Genomic DNA, 21,460 nt, shown 5'->3' with positions numbered 1-21,460 from the left:
TTTATTTTTTAGTTTGACCAGAGAGAGACAGAGGGTAACAGTGAGAAAGAGAGGAAGTGAGAAAGTAAGCCACCAGATTCAGGACTTGAACCCTGGTCGGCCATGTGGGAGTGTCCAGCGCCTTGACCACCACACCACCTGCTGTTCCCCACCCTGGCTTCTTGAAAAACACGAGTATTCAGTCAGCCCATGGTATAGTAGTTAAGATAGCTGGATCCTGGGAACCAGCAGTTAGCTTAATAGCTTTGTCGCTGGACTCGCACATAGTTGACCGTGGTTCGCGTCCCAGACCCGGTGGCTTAAAACCCACGCTGGGTGCGTGTGCGTGCCCGCCCAAGATCCCAAGAGGAGAATGGAAGAGAAGGGATTGTGGTGTGACCATCCCCCCTGGGGGGTGATTTCTCACTTTCTGTCTCTCTGTCTCTGTCTGTCTGTCTGGCGAGCGCACGCGCCCTACAGTGAAAATCTCTCAAAAAAAAAAAAAAAAAAAAAAAAAGAAGGATAGCTGGATCCCACATGGTTGACCATGTGGTTTGAGTTCTGGACCTGGTGGCTCAAGAAACTTGCCAGGTGTGTGTTCATGTATGCCCAAAATCCCAAAGGAGAGAAGAGAAGGGATTGTGGTGTGACCATTCCCCATTGGGGGGTGCTGTGCCACTTTCCCTCTGTCTGTCTGTCTGTCTGTCTCTATCTGGTAAACACATGTGCCCTTTTGGCAAAATTAAAAGAACAAACAAAAAACAAAAACGTAAGTACCCAGGATCCTGATGGAATAGAGAACTGGAAGAACAAGGCTGCGGTGTGACCATTGGTAAGTTTTCTCTCTCTTGTACACATGTACCCTCTGGCATTAAAAAAAAAAAGTTAATAAGTATTTTTCGAGTGTTAGCATTGTGCTAGGTTCTGAGCATAGTGAACAAAATGGGTGACAACTCTGCCTTCATAGTTCCTTCAAAACTTAAATACAATCACTTGATCCAGCAATCCCATTTCTGGGCATATACCCAAAATAAATGAATGGACTTGAACCAATATTTGTATGCCAATTTACACCAATGTTCATAACAGCTTAACACAACAGCCAAAGGGTGAGACAACTTGTGTCCATCTATAGATGAATGGATAAATATGGTTTATACACATGCATATATATGTACACACATACAATGGGATATTATTCACCTTCAACAAAGAAATTCTGACACATGCTATAATATGATGAACCTTGAAGATACTTCACTAGGACCAGCAGTTAGCATAATGGCTATGTTGTTGGACTCCCACGTGGTCAACTGCGGTTTGCGTCCCGGACCCAGTGGCTTAAAACTCATGCCGGGCATGTGTGTGTGCATGCCCAAGATCCCGAGAGGAGAATGGAGAAGGGATTGCAGTGTGGCCATCCCCCCTGAGGGGTGACTTCTCGCTTTCTGTCTCTGTCTGGTGAGTGCACGCCCCCTATAGCAAAAACCTCTCCAAAAAAAAAAAAAGATACTTCACTTACTACACTAAATGAAGTAAGCCAGACACAAAAGGACAAATATTATATGATTCTACTTAGATGAGGCACCTAGAGGAATCAAATTCATAGAGACAAAGTAGAATGAAGGCTGTCAGGGGCTAGAAGAAGAGAATAAAAAGTTAATGGATACAGAGTTTTGGTTGGGATGATGAAAAAGTTCTGGAAACAGCGGTGAGGCTGAATGTACAATAATGTGAATGCGCTTAATGCCATTAGGCTGTCATTTAAAAATGATTCAGATGGGGCAACTCATGGCTTGATGGTTAAGGGAGCTGGATCCTCCATACACTTTGAGTCCCAAACTGGGAGGCTAGAAGAACATGCGAGGTGTATGCCCAAAATCCTGAAAAAAGGGACAAATGGAGAAGGGGTTGTGCCACGACTATTCCCCATGAGAGGTGCTTTCTCTCTTGCCCCTTCTCTCTGTCTCTCTCTTTCTAGGGACCACACGTGCCTTCCGGCAAATTAAAACAAATAGTAATCATTTAGTTTATTATTATTTTAAAATTTGCTATAGGGCACATGCACTCACTAAAGATAAAGTGAGAAAGCAAGCCACCAGATCTGAGCCTTGAACTGTGGTCAGTGATGTGCGAGTCCAGTGTCTTAACAACCATGCCACCTGCTTTTCTTACCCGCTGGCAATTTTTTTTTTAAACCTTAAAATGAGGGGCTGGTTGGGGGACTAGCAGTTAAAACAATGGTTATGTCACTGGACTCCCATGTAGTCGACTGTGGTTCGAATCCTAGACCCGGTGACTTAAACTCACACCAGGTGCGTGCGTGCCCAAGATTCTGAGAGAAGAATGGAGGAGAAGGGATTGCGGCGCGGCCACCCCCCTGGGGGATGGCTTTCTCGCTTTCTGTCTGTCTCTTTCTGGCAAGTGCACTCGCCCTATAGCAAAAGCCTCTCCAAATAAATAAATAAATAAATAAATAAATAAATAAATAAAAAATGAGAGGCTGGCAGGTGGTGTGCTTGTTGGGATACTAGACTCCCACATGGCTGATTGCAGTTTGAATCCTGGGCCTGGTGGCTTACTTTCTCACCTTTTCTCTTTTTCTCTCTCTGGTCAAATTAAATAATAATAGCAATAATAAATAAAATTAAATAATTATTAAAATGTTAAGATGATAAATTTGATGTTATGCATAATATTACCACAATAACACCCCCCCCTTGTACAACTTACATTCTTCTTTTTTTTTTTTTTTGATGGGTTTTCTCTCCAGGTTCGCTACAGGACACGTGTGCTCGCCAGACAGACAGAGACAGAAAGCGAGAAATCACCCCCCAGGGGAGATGGTCACGCCACAATCCCTTCTCTTCCATTCTCCTCTCAGGATCTTGGGCACACATGCGCACACACGCCTGGCGTGAGTTTTAAGCCACCGGGTCCGGGACGCAAACCGCGGTCGACTACGTGAGAGTCCAGTGACATAGCCATTATGCTAACTGCTGGTCCCTACAACTTACATTCTTATAGAGGAAAGACAGACAACACACAAAGTAAGTAAAAGGTACACTATATTTGATACTGATTAGTGATAGGTAGAGAAAGAAATAGGAATTAGGATGTGGATGTGGTTGCAATTAAAAAAAAATTAGGACCAGCAAATGGCATAAGAGTTATATTGCTGGACTCCACGGTTCGAGTCCCGGAACCAGCAGTTAAAAAAAAACTCATACTGTGTAGGAACCAGCAGTTAGCATAATGGCTGTGTCGCTGGACTCCCACGTAGTCGACCGCAGTTTGCGTCCTGGACCCGGTGGCTTAGAACTCACGCCGGGCACGTGTGCATGTGTGCCCAAGATCCCGAAAGGAGAATGGAGGAGAAGGGATTGCGGCATGACCATCCCTCCTGGGGGGTGATTTCTCGCTTTCTCTCTGTCTCTGTCTGTCTAGCGAGTGCACGCGCCCTAAAGCAAAAACCTCTCAAAAACAAAAACAAACAAAAAACCCCAAACAAACCTCATACTGTGGGTGTGTGTGTGTGTGCCCAAAATCCCAAGAGGAGAATGGAGGAGAAGGGATTACGGCATGGTCATCCCCCCGGGGGATGATTTCTCATTTTCTGTTTCTCTGTCTCTCTAGTGAGTGGATGAGCACTATAGAAAAAAAAAATCTCCCTACAAAACAAATTTTTTTTTTTTTTTAGGTCTTTGCCATAGGGTGTGCATCCTTGTCAGAGAGAGACAGAGAGAAGGAAAGTGGGAAATCACCCCCCAGAGGGGATGGTCACACTGCAATCCCTTCTCCTCCATTCTCCTTTTGAAATTTTGGGCACATACGCACGTGTACCTGGAGTGATTTTTCAAGCCGCCAGATCCAGGGCTTGAACTATCCATGGTCAGCCATGTGAGAGTCCAGTGCCTTAGCCACTGTGACACCTGCTAGCCCCTATGTGGTTGCAATTTTAAATACAGTAGTCAGGGAAAGCATTACTGATGATATAAGTTGAATAAAGACCTAAAAATGGTGAGGTTGGCAGCCATGAAAAAACCTAGCAGAGAAACATTCATAAATAAAGAAAGCGAGTTCAAGGTAAGGCTATTTAAAGTACTGAGGAGCACCTAGGCGATGTTGAACACACAGCATGGAGGCTTCTTGGAGGGAGTAAGGGGGGACAGCAGGAGGAGGTGAAGTCAAGGAATCTACATAACAGGCCTTGTAGGCCATGGTAAAGACTTCAGTGGTAAAGACTTTTCAGTGACTCAGACGACCTTTTATAGGTTTTCAAGCAAAATCTGATTAGATTTATATATTCTATTTATTTTAAAATTTATTTCTTTTGGGACCAGCAGATGGTGTAATGGTTATGTCGCTGGACTCCCACATAGTTGACCACAGTTCAAGTCCTGGACCCAGCAGCTTAAAACACACCAGTGCATGTGTATGAGTGCCCCAAATTCGGAGAGAATGGAGTATAAGGCATTTTGGAGTGGACATCCCCCCTGGGGGGGTGATTTCTTGCTTTCTATCTCTCTGTCTCTCTAATGAGCTCACGTGCCCTATAGCAAAAGCCTTTCAAAATTTTTATTTTCTTCATGAGAGTGAGAGAGAGGGCCCCCCAGCTTTTGGGGTGCACATGCCTGGCATGTACAGTTTGATCAGAGGCCAAACCTGCAATCTTCTGTATGGACTCAGCATCACGTAAGCACTGTGTTACAACTGCCCCCACCATGCCACCAAGCTAGCCTCAGATTCCTTTCTCTTTTGGAGAGGTTTTTGCTATAGGGCACGTGCGCTTGCCAGATAGACAGAGAGAGACGTAGAGACAGAAAGCGAGAAATCACCCCCCAGGGGGGATAGTCACACTGCAATCCCTTCTCCATTCTCCTCTCGGGATTTTGGGCACGCCCGCACACGCGCCCGGTGTGAGTTTTAAGCCACCGGGTCCGGGACGCGAACCACAGTTGACTACGTGGGAGTCCAGCAATATAGCCATTATGCTAACTGCTGGTTCCCATGATTCCTATGTATATGTATATTCCTTTAGGTTTCTGCCATAGAGCACATGCACTTGCTGGAGACAGACAGTGAGAGGGAAAGTAAAAAATCACCTCTTGGGGTGGGGAAGAATGGTCATACCACAATCCCTTTTCCTCCATTCTCCTCTTGGGATTTTGGGCACACATGCCTGGTGAGATTTTTTTTCTTTTCTCTTCTTTCTTTCTGTTCTGTTCTTTTTTTAAATTTTCTTCTCTGAAGGATTTGGCAAAGATTTTTTTTTCCACTTCCAGTCTTTTAAAGTAGACCAGATTTGCTTAGAATGAAGCTGATTTTAACAGCATAAACCTTAAACGCAAAGGATAAGATTAAATTCAGCTATTCAGAGAGATGAATAGTAAAAGATACTGAGAAGATACCTTCAACAGAAAATCAAGTGTCAAGGTGACTGATTACCAGTCAGAGGCTGAAGTCCTCATACTGCAAAAGCAGAACCGTGTGCACTATATAGTGTAGTCTGTACCTGTACCTTGGGCTTCTAGTTATTAATTTAAAACAAATAGCATAGTGTAGTCTGCAGTAGTCAACGTGCATTGATTTTAAATTTTCTAGAATATTGTGACTATAATGCTACAGTATTTAGTTTGGATAAATCTCTCAATGTCATGATTATGATATCATGTAATTCATTCTTTTGAAATGTGAAGTGTTCAGGGATCAGCAGATGGGTTAATGGTTATGTCGCTGGACTCCCACGTAGTCGACCGTGGTTTGAGTCCTGGACCTGGCCGCTTAAAACTCATGCCAGGCATGTGTGCATGTATGCCCAAAATCCTGAGAGGAGAGTGGAAGAGAAGGGATTGCAGCATGGCCATCTCCCTGGGGGTGATTTCTCTCTTTCTGTCTCTTTGTCAATGAGTGCATGTGCCCTATAGCAAAAACCTCTCTATTACAAGGAGAAAAAAAAAGAAAGAAAGAAAGAAAGAAAGAAAGAAAGAAAGAAAGAAAGAAAGAGAAGAAAATATGAAGTGTCCTACCTCAGTTAAGGTTATACATCATTTTAAAATACTACCTATCATGGGACCGGCAGGTGGCATGGTGGTCAAATTAAAAAATAATAACAAATGGAATTAAATAAATAAATAAGTCTTTAAAAAATACTATCTATCATGACTAGTGTATTAAGTATTTATACTTATATATTTATAGCTAATATTGAAATAAAATATACTACCAAATTGCTATAGTAGATATTAATCAGTCTGACATGCTTATTAATTGATCCCACAGGTATAATTATAGGTCAGCATATTTTCAGTGTCTACTCTTTCATTTTAATTTGGGAATGCAGCATTTACAGAACAAATAAACACAAATAGTGAAGCCACCCAAATGTCATGGTAGCTCTTCAGTTAGCTATGTCACACACTCAGGTATAAATTCTCACTAAATGAAGAGTAAGATTCCGATTCATCAGAAGGTGCTAATGGAGGTTGTCAGACTTTCCAATATAGATCCCCAGTCCAATGGACAGCAGAAAGAGAGCAGCAGAGATGAAGAAAAACCTTTATAAATGCTGATGAGACAAGCCCCCCTTTCTTCAGAGCACTTGTGTTTCTCATGCTGAGAGTGGCTTCGCGTTTTGGGTGCTTAAAGAGGAACCCCTTTGGGTGGGGGGGGAGGGATATTTTCAGGTCAACCTGTCCAATCCCATATCCAATCTGAGTGTTTCTTCAAGATTCTTTTAACTTCTTCCCTCTCTCAACATAATCGTCCTCAGACAGAGCTGCTTTTTCCTCCAATGCTATGAGTATCTATCTGTCTCAGAAGCTCTATTAATATCTTGTGGTGTCTGTAAGCGAGGCTGGCTGTCACAGTGAGAATTCTTGGAGCTACTCTGTCTAGATTCACATTGAGCACGTGCAGTATTTTTTCCATATCACCATTATAAACAGAAACTGAGGCTGGAACACTGTTCCCGTTCCCATTATTGATAAAAGTGCAGTTCTACAGAGGAACCCTGTAGGTTCTCCTGCAGCTCGGGGACCCCTCTCTGGGACAAGGCGCCGGCAAGCAGCTGTGGCGATTGGGTCCTCGTGGGGCTGTGGGCAGTAGACTGTGGGTTGTGCGGTTGGACAGTCAGACAAGGAGCATGAATGCCGCAGGCCCAGCAGCTCAGGTTAGTGAGCCAAACGGCCAAGCCTCTGAGCCCCTGAGGTCTCCAGCCCAGCATGTAGGGATGCATGGGGAGGGTCGGGAGCCAAGCATTGTGTGATTTTCAAGCCAGAGTCTGGGGCTTTAACCACAGTCTGCTATGTGGGAATCCAGAGCCTTAACTGCCATGCCACCTACTGGTCCCTCAGATTTATTTATTTAAAAACCTTTATTTATTTTATTTGTTATTATTATTTATTTTTAAAATTTGACCAGAGAGAGAGAAAGGAAAAGTGAGAAAGTGGGTCACCAGGTCCAGGTCCAGGTCCAGGACTTGAACCATGGTCCAGTACCCCAATAACCAAGACACCTGCCAGTCCTTCAAATTTATCTTCTAAAGCAGTGTTTCTCATGCCTTGTGCATATCAATCTTTAGGGATCTTGTTAAAATGCAGATACTGGGAACCAGCAGATATTATGTCACTGGACTCCTCATGGCCAAATGAGGTTCAAGTCCCAGATCCGGCAGCTTAAAACTCACACCAGGCACGTGTGTGTGCGTGCCCAAAATCCCAAGAGGAGAATGGAGGGGAAGGGACTGTGGCATGGCCATCCCCCTGGGGGATGATTTATGCTTTTTATGCTTTCTGTCTCTCTGTCTCTCCAGTGAATGCACATGTCCTATAGCAAAAATGAAGATTCTGATTCAGTAGATCTGAAGGTGGGACCTGAAATTCCACAAAGACTACAGTTTTGAAACCCTGAGACACCATGTTGTTAGGGAAGCTCATTCCACCCCTCTAGAGGATGAGAGGCCATGTAGAAGAACACTGGGCACTCCAGGCTCAGTCAACAGCCAGGCATATGAGGAGGGCCATTTCGGACCTCAGCCTGGCATACCTTCCAGCTGCTTGCATTAACAGGGGTGTATCCATCAGAGGACTGCCCAGCCAACCCACAGAATTGTAAGAAATAATAAACTGCTGTTTTAAACCACTACATTTGGGAGTGGTTTGTGATGCAGCAATATATAATTGAAATGGATTGATCTGTTTTTATGCAAGAGGGCACGTAAGCACATGAGAGGGAGAATGAGAGAGAAGAAAGAGAAGTAGAGAAAAGCACCCTCCAATAAGGCCGGGTTATGCTGCAATCCCTTTTCTTTTGATTCTCCATCCCATCAGGATCCTGGATGCATGCCCAGCAAGAAACAGATTGATTTTCAAGGCTCCCTCCGACTGCGGTGTGGATAATAGGCTGTTGGGAGGTGGGGACAAGGGTAGAAGTAGGGTGTACCCTGCACGAGGGCACAGCTGCGGCGCCTTTTTCAGTTTGCCTCGGGTGGTCTAGCAGCAGCCCAGTGAGAAAGCAGTGGAATTCTGAAGAAAGAACTGGGACCAGCAGTTAGCGTAATGGCTGTCGCTGGACTCCCATGTAGTCGACCGCGGTTTGAGTCCTGGACCTGGTGACTTAAACTCACGCTGGGTGCAAGTGTGCGAGTGCCCAAGATCCCCAGAGGAGAATGGAGGAGAAGGGACTGTGGCGTGGCCATCCCCCCTGGAGGGGTGATTTCTCACTTTCTGTCTCTGTCTTTCTGGGGAGCACACGCCCCTTATGGAAAAAAAAAAAGAGAGAAAGGACCGACAAGATTGGATGTGGGCCTGAGTATCTGGGGGAGAAAAGGCCTGGTGTGACCTGACAAAAGTCTGTAAGAGGAACAGATTTAGAAGGGACATGATTACTTACTATTGATAGATAGCCATATGTAGATGTTAATACTAAAAATCTGGGAAGAGCTCTGGACTGGAGATACAGGTTATCAGCATCTTTAAGACCATGAGACTGGATGAGATCACCTGGGAGTAAGTGCAGATAAAGAGGACCCAAGGAGACTGAGAAGCAGCAGGCAAATACATCAAGTACAAGAACCATGGGATTTCCCTGCACGTTGTCCGTAATGATGTTTACAAGAGAAGTTTTGGTGAAGTGCTGGATATAAAGAAATGGAAGCAGAGGAACTAGATGTAGAATATAATTAAATTCTTAGCAAAAGTCTTCCTGTGAAGGTGAGCAGAGAAATGGGGCTGTGACTGGGTGGGGGGAGGGAGTTCAAGTTGTTTAGATGTAAGGGAACTATTGATGCATGAGAGGGAAGAGTGACTGGAACCCTGTCTTTGAAGGGATGAGATCTAAGATGCACACACAGAGAGATGTTCATTCATTACAATAGGAAGAAATGTAGAATACATGGGCACCTACATAGGCAATAGGCAGATGGTTGGGGATAGAAGCCTTTGGGAGCTCTTCTGAGAGTTCTATTTTACTCAAGAAAATAGGATGCAAGATTGTCAGTTGACAGGATGGGCAGGGGGTTTAAGAAGATTTGAAGGTCCTTCATGAGTAGGTATGTCACAAAACATATGGTAAGACTTAAGAATGTCTTTGTGAACAAGGTAGACAATACAGCCCGGCTAGAAGGACTAAGGTAGGGCAGAAATTCGTAATTAGGAATGGAATGATGCCAGTGTAGACAGGTTCTTCCACTGGCAGTTGGCCTTAGCTGTTTTTGAATTTGTATTGTTAAGGCAAACCATGCCTTGGTGGGAAAGCAACAGCCCAGTGAGAAAGCAACAGAACTTTGGACATATTCTGAAGCAAGAATGGAAAGAATCAAAGCCTTTATGTAATTAAAAATAAAAATATTAAATCAAAGATAAGTACAATACAGAGCCAGCAGGTGGTGTGGTGGTTAAGGCACTGGACACTCCCTCATGGCTGAATACGGTTTGAGTCCCGGATCTGGTGGCTTGTTTTCTTACTCCCCCCAACCCCCCGTCTCTCTCTCTGGTCAAATTAAAATAAATGAATGGATAAATAAAATTAAATATAAAAAAGAAAAAAATATAAGTACAATAAAATAGGTTTCTCTTATAATGACCCTAAACTTAAGAAACTATATAGAATATAAAATTCTTTACAAGATCTTTTTTGCATCATGTATTTAATTTTATTTATCAATATTATTATATTTAATCCGTCACAGGGCATGTCTGTTCACCAGAGAGAAACAGAGAAGGAAGGTGATAAAGCAAACCAACACGTCCTGGACTTGAACCAGTCAATCATGTGGGAGTCCAGCACCCTAACCACCACACCACTTGCTGGGCCCGTTTACAAGATCTTTTAGTATTCCACTTTCTTTTCTTTTTTTTTTTTCTTTTCCTTTTTAGCATTCAAGTGGCTTGATAAACTTGTGGGTTTTTTATTTTAAAAAGAATATTTTATTTTATTCATTATTATTATTTTTTCATTTGACCAGAGAGATACAGAAAGAGAGAGAGAGGAGGAAAAGTGAGAAAACAAGCCATTGGCCCAGGACTCAAAGTGTGGTTGGCCACGTGGGAGTCCAGTGTCTTAACTACCATACCACCTGCTGGCCCCATCCTTTCTTTTCTTAATGCCAGGATGAGAGAGAGAGAAAACCCATCAATGCAGTGTGCATGCTGCAATAATTTCTCCCCTGTCCTTTCAGGATTTGGGGTATGCATGCACACATGTCCAGCATGTTTTTAAAGCCACTTCGGGCAGGATTTCAACTGCATTGGGCACGTAGTATCCTGCTCCCAATTTACAGTGCTTAGCCACTTTGCTACTGGGCTGGGCCCTACTATTCCACTTTATTGGTACCTTCCACAGGGGTTTGTTGTGGAAGGGTTTAGTGACCTTTGGGTAAATGCAGACCCAAGACAGGTTTGACACATTTGTTAAAAGACTTGAAAGTTAGAGGCCCCTCTAACAACTAACCTAGTAAGTTGATAAACAGAGACAGATTTCAAATTCCTAGAGAAGTAGGCAAACTCAACCAGATGAGAATTTAACAAATTCCTGGTTCTTAGCTCCAGGAAGCTAACTGCTCATAAAGAAAGAATGGGGACAGCATGGCTTAGCAGCAACATATGTAAAAGACTTATAGGGAGAGCCCCAGAAAGCTACTGGAACTGGAAGGATATACACCAACATAGCTGCAGGACTTACAGCTAGGTTGTAGAGTTTTTAATGATTTTTATTTTCATCTCTACTTTCCTTTATTTGCCAAATTTCTTACAATGATAAGGAATTACTTTTGCAATCATAAAGAATCTAAAAATCTGTATTTTATGCATCAATATAAACATGGTCTCAGAAAACTGAAGAGATAGTGCAGTTCCATTCCTAGACTGCTGAGTTTATTTGGGTGTCTTTTTTTTTTTTTTTTAATGCCAGAGAGAGAGAGAGAGAGAGAAATGGGAGGGGGGGCAGAGAGAGAGAGAGAGTGTGAGCCCCCAGTTGGGCCTGGTCACTTGACAATTCTTTTTCCTCCAATTCTCCTTCTGTCAGGATTCGAAGCAGGCACATAACTGGTCAATACTTGAACCTTGGTCAGCCATGTAGAATCTGGCCTCCTCTGCACAGCACTTCACTGCTGTGCTACTGGTCCAGGTTGGTGGCACAATTTTGAGGGGAGCAGGCAAATCATATAGGGTAAGGAAAGCAAGCAAGAGAAAGCTCAGAGAGAAGACTTATGGAGAGTCTAGAACTTGAATTTTTGTCTTCCAACATGCCAATGGATGACTGTATATGAGGACTGTTGGCGGAAACCAGGAGAAGACAGATGTCTTCCCAGCAGAAGGGAGAGCAAAAATGGACAATGGTTCATAGAATATTGGCAAGGGCATTTTTTTTTTTTCTTTTAGAGAGTTTTTTTGTTATAGGGCACATATGTGATTGCCAGAGCGACAAAGACTGAAAGTGAGAAATCACCCCCCAAGGAGGATGCCCATGCTGCAATCCCTTCTTCTCCATTCTCCCCTTGGGATCCTGGGCACCCACGCACACGCACCCGGCATGTGCCGAGAACTCTAACCACGGTCGACTAGGTCAGAGTACAGTGACTAACCATTATGCTGTTGGTCTTTGGAGAGGAATTCTAGCACTGAATGGGTAGTTGGACTAGTGGACCATCAAGACCCCTCTCAGCTTTAATTTTGGACTTGAATAAATTGAAAGTGTTCTATCATAATTCTGTTTCAAATAGAAATTTCAAACTGATAAGATCCCGATAAATCTGTAGTTTAGTTCATAGTATAGATCCCGATAAATCTGTAGTTTAGTTCATAGATAGAAATGTATCATTGTTAATTTCTTGTTTTTCACAAATGCACATGGTCATACAAGATGCTGACACTAAGGAACACTGGATGAAGAGCATGTGGGAATTCTGTACTATTCCACATTTTTTTTTTTAGAGCTTTTTGTCTTATGGCAAAAAAAACTCATGTGAGCTCACTGGAGAGAAAGAGAGACAATGAGAGGGACAGTGAGAAATCACCCCTCAGGGGGATGGCCACTCTGAAATCCCTTCTCCTTCATTCTCCTCCAGGATCTTGGGCATGCATGCACACGTGCCAGGCGTCAGTTTCAAGCCACCGGATCTGGGACTTAAACCATGGTTGGCCATGTGGGAGTCCAGTGACGAAACTGCTACACCATCTGCTGGCCCTTCCACAACTTTTCTTTATTAGATTTTTGTCACAGGGCACATGCTCGAGAGGGATCCAGAGAGGGATCCAGAGACAGAAAGCGAGAAATCACCCCCTCGAAGAGAAATTACTCTCCGGGAGCATGGCCATGCCACAATCCCTTCTCCTCCACTCTCTTGAGATTTTGGGTACACACACACATACTCCTGGCCTGGAATGCTTTTTAAGTCACCAGATCTGAGACTCAAACTGCAGTCAGCTTTGTGGGACCCAGCTGCCTTAACCTCCAGGCCACCTGTCTGTCCTATTTTGCAGCTTTTCTATAAACCTAGTTATTAAAAAATAAAATGTTGAGGCCTGCCTGTCTGGAGACACATGACTGATGTGAGCAGCAGTGATGTGATCTTGACTGGCTAGAGGGCTGGGGGAAGGGAATCAGAGCGTGAGGAGACACTTTTAGGGGTGCTTGTATCTTTTCCCTTCTCTCGCACTCTCTTAAGAAATAAATAAGTTTTTAAAAATAAAATAAAATGTTTATTTTAAAACATAAACAATTTTTAAAAATTAATTTTATATCACTATGATTATTATTTTTAAATTTGCTACAGGACACATCCACTCATGAGAGAGAGAAAGAGAAAGTCACCAGGTCCGGAACTTGAACCACAGTTGGCCATATGGGGAGTCCAAAGCCTTAAACACCACCATCTGGTCCCTCAAAACATCAAAACTTTGAACCTCATTCCATGCAAGAGTTTTTCTCACATTAAAGGTCACAATGTCCTGAGGGCTTATGAGTTAGGGCCTTTAGAATAGTGTACAAAACATACATTATTTTGTCTCCACCCAAGAATATGTAGCGTAGGTGGTATTATCATTATGAACAGACGTGAAGACTGAGGCACATCAGCAAGCTGACTCAGCCAGCTCCAGGTCACTCAGCAGTTAGCTGACCTGAATTTCAAATCTGTCTACTCATTCCAAAGTTCTTTCCACCAAGTACTACCAACTCTCTAAGTTTTGGAAATATTCCTGCTTTGCCTTGGGCTAAACATTTTATTTACATGTCCACTGGGTTGGGCTCACTGAGTTTTATTGCAGAATGGAAAAGCTGTTCAGTGTGGCACTGCTTGTGAGAGTGACTCATACCTGAATGTCTACCGGTAAAGGAATGATGAAATTAAGTACAGGCCATCCATTCTACAAACACTATAAAGCTGATACAAAGACTATGGTAGGGATAGGCTCCATGGCACACTGGGTAAGGTGCCGCTCAAGAGAAGCTGGATCCTATGGAATGTCTGTGATTTAAATCCCTCACCCAGTCTGCCTGAAATATGCTAGAAATGTACACGAGTGCTCAGCATTTGACAGGCTAGAGACTGGAGGAAGGGGATTGTAGCATGACTAGATGCTGTGGAGGGCGCCTTCACTGTCTCACACACTCATGTACACATGCCTTCTATCATGAATAAAGATAAAGAATGTGCAAGATCTGCAGTATTACTGAGACAGATAGGCTAGATGTCTGGCTAGATGAAAAAAGCAAATTGCCAGATGGTATATGTAATATTATTGTATCTTTTCTTTTTAAAAATATTTATTTTATTTTATTTGTTATCATTATTTATTTTTAAAATTATTTACTTACTTTTATTCATTCATTCATTTTATTTTGATTTGACCAGAGAGAGACACAGAGAGAAAGAGAAGGAAAATGAGAAAGCAAACCACCAGGTCCAGGACTCGAACCGTGGTCAACCATGTGGGAGTGTCCAGCGTCTTAACCACCATGCCACCTGCTGGTCCTGTCTTTATTTATTTATTTATTTTATTTATTTTTTATTTTTGAGAGGTTTTTGCTATAGGGCGGTTTTTGCTATAGGGCAGTTTTTGCTGTAGGGCGCGTGCGCTCGCCACCAGACAGAGAGAAAGCGAGAAATCACCCCCCACCCCGGGGGGGACGGCCACGCTGCAATCCCTTCTCCTCCGTTCTCCTCTCGGGATCTTGGGCACGCACGCACACACGTCCGGCATGAGTTTTAAGCCACCGACCGGGTCCAGGACGTGAACCGCGGTTCACTATGTGGGAGTCCAGCGACATAGCCATTATGCTAACTGCTGGTCCCCCATCATTATTTATTTTTAAAATTTGACCAGAGAGAGAAAGAGAGAAAAGGAAAGTGAGAAAGCAAGTGCAAGTTCTGGGACTTGAACCACAGTCGACCATGTTGAAGTCCAGCTCCTTAACCAGCATACCACCTACCGACCCCATCTTTTTAAAAAATTTGTCAGAGGGCACTTGCACTTTACCAGAGGGAAACAGAGAGACAGAAAGGGAGAGAGAGAAAGTAACTCCGCAAACGGGGCATACTCACCCTGCAATCCCCTTTGCTCCACTTCTCTACTGTATTAGTATTTTGAGTTTGCTCATACACACACCTGGAGAGTTTTTCTATCCATTGGGGCTGGGCTTTAAATTGTGCAGTTGGTTACGTGGTATCCAACTTCCTTAACCACCAGACCACAGAGCTGGCCCAATTATGTCTTTGTTTAAAAATTAAAATAAACGCACTATAAGCGCACACACATATATGTCTGTATGTACATAGAGAAGGTTAGAGGATATTCCTTGAGGAGCAAGTATTACCTTTTTTTTTCAGTTGCCAGCATGTGAACTTGCCAGGGAGAGACAAAGATAAAGAGCAAGCTCTGCCCCTCACTCCCCGCAATGTGGCACAGTCATGCTGTACATTCTATAATCTCTTTTCATCCATTCTTCATCCTGTTGGGGTTTTGAGCATGCACATACACACATGCCTGTCATATTTTTTCAAGCCAACAAGGCCAGGATGCGAACCATAGTCAGTCATTTAGCATCCATCTCCCTTAACCACTAGGCTACAGGGCCTGTACTACCCTTTAAATGAAAAAATAAGCAACAAAATGTAAAGTAAGTTCAGGAAGCCAAGCATAAAATGAAGGGAGATGGCTTACAGCTTTCTCCCCGTTATCTTCTGTGTCTACCCCACTTCTTTCCCATCTCTTTGTCTAAACAAAAGATAACAGTGCTACCCTCTACCTTCCCTACTCAGGTTTGGAAGAGTGTAGCACCATTTATATTGTAGGTGGGAGGCCAGGGAAAAGGGCCATAACGAGATTTAAGAAGCCACTCAAGGGACCAGCAGTTCGTGTAATGGCTATGTCACTGGACTCCCATGTAGTCGACCGCGGTTCGTGTTCCGAACCCAGTGGCTTAAAACTCACGCCGGGCGCGTGTGCGTGCGTGCCCAAGTTCCTGAGAGGAGAATGAAGGAGAAGGGATTGCAGAGTGGCCATTCCCCCTGGGGGGTGATTTCTCATTTTCTGTCTCTCTGTCTGTCTGTCTGGTAAGCGCACGTGCCCTATAGCAAAAACCTCTCCAAAAAAAATAAATAAATAAATAAAAAGAAGCCACTCAAATCCTAACCAATAGCAAATGACCTTCAAGATACATTCTGCTTACTCACCTGCACTCCTATCTTTGTTGTTGTTAACTCAGATACTGGGTTAACAAAATACTGGATTGGTTTTTTTGTGGCCCTTGTTCTGAGGTTGAGCTAAATCTCTTATCACTGAGGTATCAGATCCTTTGCCATCTGAGTCTGCCAACCTACTTATTTGCTCTAGACCCACCCAACAAAGGGCAACTTCCCTAATTCTCCCTTCCATAGGAACCTGCCCTGGAATCCTGCCCCCTTTCTCCTTCCTTCTCTTTCAGGTGCACTGGCCAGTGAGGTGGAGACCTTGGGAGCATTACACCATGACAGAAAGAACACAGGCTTTGGAGTAAATCATACTGGGTACAAAGTCTTACTTCTGCCATTATCTGCTACATGACCTTGGAGAATTTTCTCAACCTCTGAAAATTCCTTAACTTCCCTGAAACTCAGTTTTTGCTTCTGTAAAATGAGAATAAAACTTGCTTTACAAAGTTGTGGTAATGAAAAACACTGAGTCTAGTACAGGGTGAGGATAGTGTGATTACTAGGAGGCAAGAGATGGGTTTTACCTCCTAGGGTAGCAGGGCCCACAAGGCAAGGTTCCACTCTGCCCTACTTGTAGCAGGGGCTAAGTTACACTCCAGGTACAGTAGGTGCTGTGCCTAAAGTCCACAGTACTTCTAGGGCATAATTTTCATTTGAATGATTTTTTGTGAATTTTAATTTTTAATTTAATTTTATTCATTATTATTATTATTTTGTAAAAATTTGACCAGAGAGAGACAGAGAAAGAGAGAGGGGGATAGGGACCAGCACTTAGCGTAATGGCTATGTCGCTGGACTCCCATGTAGTCGATTGCAGTTTGAGTCTCGGACCCAGCACCTTAAACTCACGCTGGGTGCATGTGCATGCGTGCCCAAGATCCCGAGAGGAGAATGGAGGAGAAGAGATTGCAGTGTGGCCATCCACCCTGGGGGGGATTTCTTGCTTTCTGTCTGTCTCTGTCTTTCTGGTGAGTGCACATGCCCTGTAGCAAAAAACTCTCCAAAAAAAAAAGAAAAAAAAAAAAAAAGAAAGAGAGGGAAAGGGAGAAAGCAAGCCACCAGGCCTGGGAATCAAACCACAATAAGCCACGTGAGAGTATAGCACCCCAGTCACCATGCCACCTGCCAGCCCCTGATTTTAATTTATTTTAAAAACAAAAGAAAAAAATGGAATTTTAGGTAAAAAAAAAATCAAGTTTGTAACATCAATCAATTATAAATGTCAATATTATATTAGTGTACTAATATTATCATTCTTCCTTATACTAGTGCAGTTGTAAAATACTATTTTTAGTATTTATATATTTTTTTTAGGAAAGCACTCACAAAGGCAAAATGCCAAGGGCCCAGCAAAGTTATAATGGGGTCCTTGCTTTTGACGCTTTGGGGAAAGAGAATATGAAGGAGGGAAGGTGGGAAAAGAGAAGTGCAAGATAAGGGTGAAATGAAGAGCTGACTCTCAATAGTCCTATCCTTTAAACTATAAGCTCTCTGTTTGTGATTTCTGTTCTTTCATTCATTCTTGTCTTTGAACGTAGGTAGAGAACTATATATGTCTTCAAATACCACTTCACTCATATTACTCATTGGGTCAAGAATGTAAACATATAGGGCCAGGCAGTGGCACAATGGTGGTACAGCTAGACGCACAGGGGAAGGTCCTGAGTTCATGACATAGGACCTCCATGAATACGCTGGGTATGAATTCCCATGATCCAGCCTGGCTGAGACTGAGGGTAGATCACAATGCGAAGACCCTGTAAGGTGGATGCCTGTTTCTCTGTCTTTCTCTCATGAAGGAAATGAATTAATAACTTAAAAAAAAAAAGAATGTAAACATACAACTCAACAACAACGAAACAACCCAGTTAAAAAATGGACAAGGGGGACCAGCAGTTGGCGTAATGGCTATGTCACTGGACTCCTATGTAGTTGACTGCGGTTTGAGTCCCGGACCTGGTGGCTTAAACTCATGCCAGGCACATGTGCGTGTATGCCCAAGATCCTAAGAGGAGAATGGAGAAGAGATTGCAGCATGGCCATCCCTCCTGAGGGGTGATTTCTTGCTTTCTGTCTCTCCCTTTCTCTCTGTCTTTCTGGCAAGCGTACACGACCTATAGCAAAAACCTCTCAAAAAAAAAAAAAAAAAAAAAGTTAGAGAAAACAAAAAAATGGATAAGGGCTTGAATAGACATTTTCCCCAATATGGATGGATGGCAAATAAGCACATGGGAAGATGTTCAAGATCACTAATTAGAGAAAAGCAACTCCTAACCACCCTCAGATACCATTTCATACCCATTAGAATAGATACTATCAAAAAACGCCAGAAAATAACAAGTGTTTGCAAGGATGTAGAGAAATGGGAAACTGTTCATTACAGGTAGGAATGAAAAATAGTACAGTCGCTGTGGAAAACAGGATGGTAGTTCCTCAAAAAACTGAACATAGAATTACCGCATGAAATAACAATTCTACTCCTGAGTAGATACGCAATAGAATTGAAAGCAGAGACTCATAGATATTTGTATGCTCATGCCCAGAGCAGCACTATTCACAATAGCCAAAAGATGAAAGCAACACAAATACCCATCAACAGACGAATGAGTAAACAAAATGTTTTATATGTGTGAATATATATATTCAGCCTTGAAAAAAATTATGACATTCTATAACATGGATAATCTTGAAGACATTATGGTAAGTGAAATATGTCAGACAAAAGAACAACTACCGTATAATGCCACTTGTACTATGAGGTAACTAGGTAGTCAAATTCATAGAGATATAAAGTAGAATGGTGGCTGCCAGGAGCTGGGGAAGTTAGTGTTTAATGGGAGTGGAGTTTCAGTTTGGGAAGATGAAAAAATTCTGATGGTGGTGATGGGACAGCATCAAAACCACTGAACTGTACATCAAAATACACTGAAAATCACAATTTAAACAAAAGGGAAGATAAAAAAGAATGTGAAAAGTTCCCCCTTGACCAGGTCCTAATCCCCTAGTTGTTAATATATCACCTCTTTTCTCTGTCAGTGTTTATTGCACAAGTCTTCTGCTGTCTCCTTTTGAATGTCTTCAGGATAAATCCAATTTCTGTAGCTACACATGGCATTACCTTTCCTTAGAAGTCCTGCTGCACCTCTCTTTGCCTGTACAAACCTCACCAGTCTTTCACCAGTAAGGCTCAGATCCCCTTCCCCACTCATGAAGCCTTTGCTGACCAATCCAGACCTTACCTACTTCTGCCCTTTATTTTCTCATCAGACAACAAGAAGTCTGAAATGTGTGCATCACCAGCCACAGAGGACACAGTCTTAAGACTTCTGCTGGAGTTTCCTTATCAGTAAAAGCAGCGAATATCCGTCCTAATGACAAATGAGGCTATACGTGAAAACACAGATATATAGGTCAAACAAGGGTTTGTTCCTCCCTCACCTCACAGGCTGAAAGCAATCAATAAATATCTTATAGTCTGTCCTGCCCAGCCTGGTTATGAAATGCAAGGTGGGAATTCATTCTTAGTATGATGAGAGATGGATCTCGCCCAGAGCACACCTCCAGGGGACAATGAGGTTTTCATGCTGCATCTGTGTCATCATAGGAGTGGAATTACAAAGACAGCACTATCCCTTTCCAGGGAAAGCGGGGTGTCTAACAAGCACCTAATAATAATCACCAAAGGTTATGCTTTCTAGATACTACACACTATTCTAGGTGTCCTATATGGATTGTCTCCTTAATTCATCCTCAAGATAGGTACAACTTTTTTACAACATGAGGAAACTGGTACTTGGACCTTAGATATATTATCTTTAGTATGTTTTTTTAAAAAAATTTGTTTCCCTGTTATCATTGGAAGATTCCTTTTCTGCATATAATTATGTGGGTTGCTGCCACAGTCTGCTACAGCTATGAATTATGAGGCAGATGGATGTAAAACCCTTCCTTTAGGTTTACAAAAGGACTTTATATGGGGCCAGCAGGTAGTGTAGTGGTTAAGGTGCTGGACTCCCATATGACCCATGGGGATTCAAGTCTTGGGCAGTGGTTTAAAAATCACTCTAGCTGGAGAAAAAGGGATTGCAGCATGGCCATGCCCGATCCGAGGTGATTTCTCACTTTCCCTCTCTGCAAATCTCCATCAAGTGCACGTAGGCTATGACAAAAAAACTAAACATAAAGAAAAAAAAAAAGTTGATAAAACTGAGGTCACAAGCTTTCAGTGGTAGTGTCAGGAATTAGCCCAGGTCCTAAGACTTCAGATTAAAATCACACAAGGGACCACCTGGTGGTGGCTCAGTGACTGAGGCAACTGGATCCCATATGGCCAACTCTGTAGTTTGAGCCCTGGCTTGGAAAATACGCGGGGAGTGTGTATGACCCTGTGGGCTCAAACTTTCAGAAGAATGGAGAAGGGATTGTAGTTTGGCCATCCCCCCCACCCCCCGCCTTGAGGGGGGGCGGTTCTTTCTCATTTTTCCTCTCTTTGTATCTTTAGCGCAAAATACAAAACAAAACCACACTAGGAATACACTCTAGTTGCCTCCTGCTCCCTTCCAGGGCGTCTTCTTGTGTGAGGCCAGCAGACAAAAGTGGGAGAGTTTTCCCATCCAGGCTGTGGCCTCTTGGAATTCCAGGGCTGGCCTGGGGTCAGGGTGACCAGCTCTCTGGGTTAGGGAAGGCCTTCACCTACCTCCTGGGGAAGGCGTGACTGGGAGGCTGGTCATGGCCGCCAGTGGTTGAGTACCTCAAGGAGCAGCAGATCTGCAAGAAGGAAGACAGAAAACAAGAATGAGGTGGGTGGGCTCCTGGGCACGAGGTGCCGCCCGGAAATGCCCGGAAGCTGTGGGTGCCAGGATTTTCTGGGCGCCCTTCCCCACCTCCTCTTTCCCCTTCCAACCGCTCCTCTTCTGGTTTCCCCAAGTGTCTTCTCAGGTTCCTGGTCCCACTCCCTCCCCAAGAGCAGATCTGAGAGCATGTATCGGGGTGTGTCATTTTGAACGTGTACCCCGGGATCCTTTCCTGGCCCTCAGCTTTCCCCTAAGTCTCCGGGGCCTGAGCCAGTCCGGCAGCCGTGCGGACCCGCAGCAGAGCGCGCGGCGAGGCCCGGCGTCGGGGCCGGGAAACGGCGGGAGCCCCGCTAGGTGTCAGGAGAGGGCCGGGAAGGCGGGAAGGCGCGCGGCCGGCGAGTCCCAGTGCGGCGGGCGCCTAGCTCGGGCCGGGAGCCGGCGTGGGGGCCCTGTCACCTGTGGCCGGGCTCAGCGTCCGGGGCCCTGCGCTTGGCCC

General features: G+C 43.8%; 1 protein-coding gene and 1 pseudogene across 1 annotated transcript in view; both read right to left on the bottom strand.

The window, feature by feature from the left end:
- Window positions 1–21,460, bottom strand: part of SMAGP (small cell adhesion glycoprotein) — a 27,469-nt gene extending 6,009 nt beyond the window's left edge. Inside the window, exons 1-2 of the mRNA XM_006168133.2 lie at window positions 21,421–21,460; window positions 20,868–20,938 (exon numbers count right to left, since the gene is read on the bottom strand). Of these exons, the coding sequence (XP_006168195.1) occupies window positions 20,868–20,901 (34 nt within the window). The 5' untranslated portion in view covers window positions 20,902–20,938; window positions 21,421–21,460. The remainder of the gene's footprint in view (window positions 1–20,867; window positions 20,939–21,420) is intronic.
- On the bottom strand, window positions 6,265–7,216 carry LOC102471003 (BCL2/adenovirus E1B 19 kDa protein-interacting protein 3 pseudogene; annotated as a pseudogene).

This window comes from Tupaia chinensis, unplaced genomic scaffold, assembly GCF_000334495.1.
Source record: "Tupaia chinensis unplaced genomic scaffold, TupChi_1.0 Scaffold145652_1, whole genome shotgun sequence".
Lineage (NCBI taxonomy): Eukaryota > Metazoa > Chordata > Mammalia > Scandentia > Tupaiidae > Tupaia > Tupaia belangeri.
This window is presented reverse-complemented; position numbering and strand designations above follow the sequence as displayed.